The 2,045-nt window shown below is 14.4% G+C and overlaps 1 protein-coding gene across 1 annotated transcript in view; it reads right to left on the reverse strand.

The window, feature by feature from the left end:
- Nucleotides 1–932: 932 nt before the first annotated feature.
- Nucleotides 933–2,045, reverse strand: part of LOC102674768 (mitochondrial dicarboxylate carrier) — a 3,541-nt gene continuing 2,428 nt past the window's right edge. The window contains exons 7-8 of the mRNA XM_031514722.1: nt 1,976–2,032; nt 933–1,065 (exon numbers count right to left, since the gene is read on the reverse strand). Coding sequence (XP_031370582.1) covers nt 952–1,065; nt 1,976–2,032 — 171 coding nt within the window. The 3' untranslated portion in view covers nt 933–951. The remainder of the gene's footprint in view (nt 1,066–1,975; nt 2,033–2,045) is intronic.

Here is a 2,045-nt window from a genome sequence, read left to right on the forward strand (position 1 = left end):
AGATAAACAGATTAAGATTATTTATTTTTGAAAATAAAAATGAATTAGATTTTGTAAAAATAAGTGCAAATGTTCAAATTATTTATATTTATATATATATACATTATAAATATTTATGTATATAAATATTTAATTATCTATTATGTAATTATTCTTATAATTTTGCTCTTATAATGCTTATATACATTATATCTTTTTTAATAAAAATTTTTAATAAAGATTCAATTTGATTGTTTGATCTTTTTCCTTTTTTTTATTATCATTTCTCTAAATATTTATATACAATTAAGTTATAAAATGATTTCAATTTATTTTTAAAATTGAATCCTTTTACTAATTATCAATTCTCTCATATTTAATTTAATTTAATTAATTAAAAATGCTATTTATTTTTTAGAATGATATCATTAATGTAATATTAGTAAATTCAAAATATTATTATAAATATTAGTACTGTGCAATGCTTGTATAAATATGATTAATATAATTTTAAAAAGTAATATTATATTACATAACATAAAAAAATTTACCAAAAATATTTCATAAAATTTGTGCATAAATTTAACAATAAATTCAACATACAAAAATAACATTTGTCCTACCTGAATGTTTTTTTTTCTTTTTTTTATTATAAAAATTCAATATTATTTTTATCATTATTTTAAAAGATCAATTATTATACTTCATAAATCATTATGAAAATTATTAAAAAAATAAAATATTATACACAAAATAATATAATTATTATTACTAGCAGATGTAATAAATAAATATTTAATAAAATTATACATGCAATATTTTGCATATGAGTATCAAAATAATTATAATTGCATAACTTCAAGTAGGATGTGTACTTTTATATTTTTTTTCTTGTTTGTTTACTTTCATGTGCTAAATTTTTCTTTTATGAAATATTTCAAAGGAATACTATATTTTTATATTAAATGAATTTTATGACTCTGGAACATTAGAAGGATAAAATCCAAAATTAGATCTTAATTGTTCTAAAAAAACAAAAGTAAGAATAGTTTGTGGTGCTAATCTGATAAAAGCAGGTATATAGCCCTAAAATAAAATAATCAATATATTTTTAAAATCATATGATTAAAATTTTATTTTACATTAATACATTATTAAAAAAGATTATTATTTGAATAAACACATTCAAATATGATATATACAAATAAATTAAAATGATAAAAATATAAATATATATTATAATATAAAATATACAATCTTTTTTTAAATAATATCTCTTTAATCTCTTCTTAAATAAATTCTTTGCTATGATAAATCAACAGAAAAAATTAATAAAATTAACTATTGATAAATTATTTAAAACATTTAATTTATTATATATTTTATTAATTTATTATATATATTTTTATTCAATTTTAATATTTAATCTATGATATTGGATTATATGTAAATATATTTAATTATCATTGTAGATTATATATAAAATAGAAAAAAATATTTTATCCATAATAACTTTCACAATTAATGAATAATGAAAAAAAAAATGAGAAAAAGAAAATATAAATATATAATATTATTCTTGCAATAATAGTTATTACAAACAAAATCATTTCAATCTTTCCCATTTTAATTTAGAATATCTAATACAATCTAATCTATATACATATATATATGAAACTATATAATTTAAAAAAAAAAAATTATAAATTAAAAAATATTATATAAATTTTTAAGAACATGCAAAATTATTCTAATTTTTGATATTACAGTAAACAACAATGAACTATATATAAAAATATTATATACTATATACTATTCATACACTATTTATTATAAAAAAATAATATAAAAAATCATATATACATATAAAATTTTTATTCTACTTATTCTAAATGTATTTCAAATGTGTTTACCCAAATTATAATCTTTCCATTATTGAAATATTGCAAAATAGAAATCATAAAAAAACTTAATATAATAAGTAAAAAAAACTTACTTTAAAAAATGCAAATGGTCCATTTTTAGCAGTATACAAAAATAAATCCATTAAATTCTACAAAATATAA

Source organism: Apis dorsata, unplaced genomic scaffold (genome assembly GCF_000469605.1).
Source record: "Apis dorsata unplaced genomic scaffold, Apis dorsata 1.3 scaffold_1125, whole genome shotgun sequence".
NCBI classification, from domain to species: Eukaryota; Metazoa; Arthropoda; class Insecta; order Hymenoptera; family Apidae; genus Apis; species Apis dorsata.